Raw genomic sequence first — 3730 nt, forward strand, 5'->3', positions numbered from 1 at the left:
ACACAATCCAGTTCATAACTGGGCCAAAGTGCCTGCTTAGTGAGCTGGATAATGGGGAGCAGACGATGCTGAGTGCCCTTTGCAATGCAATTCTGACATCAGCTACATGGAGTTAGGTCAACTGTCACAAGTTAAGGGCACAGCCCCCTCCCTCCCAAAAATAACACTGCTCATTTCAGATTGCAAGCTCAGATAGTCCCAGACCACCTGTATTTCTGACCAATTGGCCACAGATTTGGGGGGGATCCTCAAACCCCCTCAGGCTAAATGGCTTGGTAGAAACACAGAACTCAAGAAAGTTCCATCCTTATGATTCCAGTTTTGTTGTAAAGGCTACAAACCAGGAACAGTCGGATGAAGAGATGCGTGAGGGGCGATGGGGGTCCCAGATGTGGGGCTGTTGTGTCCTCAGGATGCCTTGCCCTCCTGCACACCCACAATGCACCAGCCTGGGAGGCTCCTCTGAACCTCTGTGTCCACAGTTTCCACTGGGGTTTCATTACTCAGGACGATTCCTGCGACCACTGGCTCTGTGCTTGGACTCAGCCTTGGGCCCCCCTCCCCGCCCTGAGGGTTGTGCTTGTATCCCATGGCCTAAAGCCCTAATCTTTGAATCACACAGTACGGCTTTCTTCATGGCCAGCCCCCATCCTGAATCACCCATTAGCATAAATTCAGGGTCCCCCGTGAATAAAGAAGACACTCCTATCACTCGGGAAATTCCAAGGATTTAGAGAGACTCCCTTCCAGGAGCCAGGGACAAAGAGCAGCCATTTCTTTTCTATAAAACCCCTTGTGCCCCACACAGCATCTTATTTATGGACCGGAGGATGCAGGTGCAGGTCTGGCCAAGGAGTGGGCCCCCAGGACCACTGAGCTCACTTACACCTCCTCCCCCTATCCCTGGGGAGACCATCATGAGGAGGAGGGGGCAGAGAGCCAGGGCAGGACTGAAGTGGGTAAAGCTACTCTACCTCCACCCCCACCTGACCTGGGCCCCAGATGGGGGCCCCCAAGATGCTCCCTTCTAGGAAGCTGCTAGTCACTCCAGCTTTACTCCAGGAGGAAAGGTGCTGGGTTTGGGTGGAGGGCGTGCTAGGGACATGGGAGTGGACAGAGTGGCCCCCCTCACCCCAGGGCCCCTTACACTTTCTGCAGCACCAAGCAGGTATTTTCCACCCTGAGTACCTGTCCTCTTTTCCCGGTTCACCAGGCACATAAATGTGCACAAGAACCTTATTCTGTGGGGCTCATCTTCTTCAGGGGGATGTTGAGGTTACCCCCTCAGGGACTCGAGCCTGGCCTCCTGGGTATTGGCCCGCAAGCTCCAAGCAGGTGTTTCCTCCCTAAACGCTTCCATGGGGCCAAGGCAGGAGCCGCAAAGGCCACCAAGGGGCCGTCCTCCTAACCAACAACGCAAACCCAAGAAATCTGGGATGGCCACCGGGAACTGGGCGTGCAATGGCCCCACCCCTAGGAGGGCGGAGGAGGGTGCTGGCGCAGCCCCGTGAGGGCCCGGGGCCCCAGTGCACACTGGAGGCAGAGCTCTGCTCGGCTGCACCATGTCCTGGACCCCTGTCCTGCTGGCGCTCCTGGCCCACTGCACAGGTGAGAACCCCCAGAGCTCAAGGCCCCCGGCCCCTTCCCTCACTCTGCTTTGCCCTGGATGCCCACGTGCTTCTGTGTCCCCAGCTTGTGGCCCTCAGCCGGTGCTGAATCAGCCGCCATCCATGTCCTCGTCCCTCGGAACCACGATCCGCCTGGCCTGCACGCTGAGCAGCGACCATGATGTCGGTGTTCACAGCATCTCCTGGTACCAGCAGAGGTCCGGCCACCCCCCAAGGTTCCTGCTGAGATATTTCTCCCACTCGGACAAGAACCAGGACCCCAAGGTCCCCACTCGCTTCTCTGGCTCCAAAGACCTGGCTAAGAACACAGGGTATTTGAGCATCTCTGATCTTCAGCCGGAGGATGAGGCTGTATATTTCTGCGCTGTGGGGACCCTGGGCGTGGAGCAGGAGCCGGAGATGGAGAGAGAGAGGAGGGAAGAAAGGGGGCCTGCTGCTCCCGGCTCCCAGGCACCCTAGGACACACTTACCTTGAACTAAAGGCAGAAGGGCACGTTTCCCCAAGGGGAGGGTGGTGTGGCGAAGAGGGTGGGGCCTTTGGCTGCCCCAGGCAAGGAGAAGCTCCTGGAAACCCCTTTGGAGTCTGGATTCAGGAATTAAATCTGCTTGTGTCTTGGGAAGTTGTTTTGCTGGGTGGTCTGAATTTGTTCCAGGGAGGCCCCAGATGTTCTGCAAACAGTCAGAATGAGTGGTACGCACCCAAGACCCAGCCAGGGTGAAGGTCCCAGGAGACCTGGCCGGTCACGGTCTGCTTGGCCGGAGCCCCTGGTCTTGTGGGTCCTGGGAGGCAGGGGGCTGCCATAGCATCTTGGGGATGTCCCTGCCAGGGACAGGACCCCCTATTATCACCTGATTGTGCACAGGGTAAGCAGCTTAGAAAATGCCTTCATTGGGTCTCTGGGGAGGAGAGCCGTGCCCAGTGATAGGGGTGGTCTAGGTCCTCTGCCAGGACCTGGTCCTCTGCCAGGGCCAGATGGCTCTGTTGTAGGGGGGCTGTCCAGTGCACTGCAGGATGTGGAGCAGCATCCCTGGCCTCTACCCACCAAACACCCTCCTGCCCCTCGTTATGACAACGAAAAATGTCTCCAGGCATCACCAAAGGCCCCCAAGGTGGCAAAACCACCCCACGTGAGAAACACTGGTCTAGGAGAGAGAAGTGCATTTCCTCTTCTGTGCAGGAAAGCAGCAGGGCTGGCAGATATTTTCTGTAAAGAGCCATGTAGTAAATATTTTTGGCTTTCTGGGCCATATGATCTTTGTGGCAACTACTCATTTCTGTCCTTATGGCTCAAAAACATCCACAGACAATACGTGAACGCGCGGGCATGGCTGTTTCCTATTAAACTTTATTTACAGAAACAGACAGAGCTGGGCTGGATGTGGCACTCAGGCCATACTTTGCTAACCCCTGCTCCAGAGAAACACCCAGTTCCTGCCTCTAGGTTTCAGCCAAACCACACTCGGTGGGGTGCTCAAGGTCACCCTCAACTCCTCCTGCCTGAGGACTCCAGGATACTAACCCTCTGGACCCTTGGAAGACTCGGGGGCAGGAGGGATACAAGGGGTGTGTGTGGCCTTGCCGATGAGCTTGTTGGGTAAAGAGGGAACGGTGGGTTCCTGCTACCCTGGCCCACATCTGCACCCTGAGACCCTGGGTGGTGAGTCAGTGTGTGCCCTGCAGAGAGGGACCCTGTACACCCACGTCCACACCACGTGTGGACATGCCTCCCACTCAGAGAGGTGCCAGGCAAACCATCTCCCCTGTGATCCAAACTTAGCTGAGAATGTCCATTTATCATGGCTGAAAAGACCCCGAAGGGTACATTCATGTCAATATTAGCCCTTCCATGTGTGCCCTGAGTCACCTGTAAAACAATGGTCTCAGCTCCGGCCAGTTCTCAGCACCTTCTGGGCTTCCACTCTCTGAAATGCACTGAGTTCTTCCTGCATGAAGACTTCGCCTCCTGGCAGGGGCCTCCAGGCCCAGGTTTCCAAAGGCCATCTGGGTGGTCCCCAAAAAACTCTGTCACCCGCTTGTAACCTGTTCTTCCCTTGATTTTATCCTTTGTGATTCTGGGATTCCAAGCCACAACAAGAAACCC

General features: G+C 56.3%; 1 protein-coding gene across 1 annotated transcript; it reads left to right on the forward strand.

Moving 5' to 3' along the window:
• Nucleotides 1-1562: 1562 nt before the first annotated feature.
• LOC131742906 (immunoglobulin iota chain-like) lies at nt 1563-2087 on the forward strand. The gene is made up of 2 exons (XM_059041298.1): nt 1563-1608; nt 1693-2087. The coding sequence occupies exons 1-2, from the start codon at nt 1563-1565 to the stop codon at nt 2085-2087; spliced, it is 441 nt and encodes a 146-aa protein (XP_058897281.1).
• The last annotated feature ends 1643 nt before the right edge of the window (nt 2088-3730 follow it).

The sequence above is a fragment of the Kogia breviceps genome, chromosome 15 (assembly GCF_026419965.1).
Source record: "Kogia breviceps isolate mKogBre1 chromosome 15, mKogBre1 haplotype 1, whole genome shotgun sequence".
NCBI lineage: Eukaryota > Metazoa > Chordata > Mammalia > Artiodactyla > Physeteridae > Kogia > Kogia breviceps.

Coding starts and splice junctions, on each gene's coding strand:
- LOC131742906 (XM_059041298.1), top strand. CDS start 1,563: ATGTCCTGGACCCCTGTCCTGCTGGCGCTCCTGGCCCACTGCACAG. Junction 1,609..1,692: donor GCTCCTGGCCCACTGCACAG/GTGAGAACCCCC, acceptor CTGTGTCCCCAG/CTTGTGGCCCTCAGCCGGTG.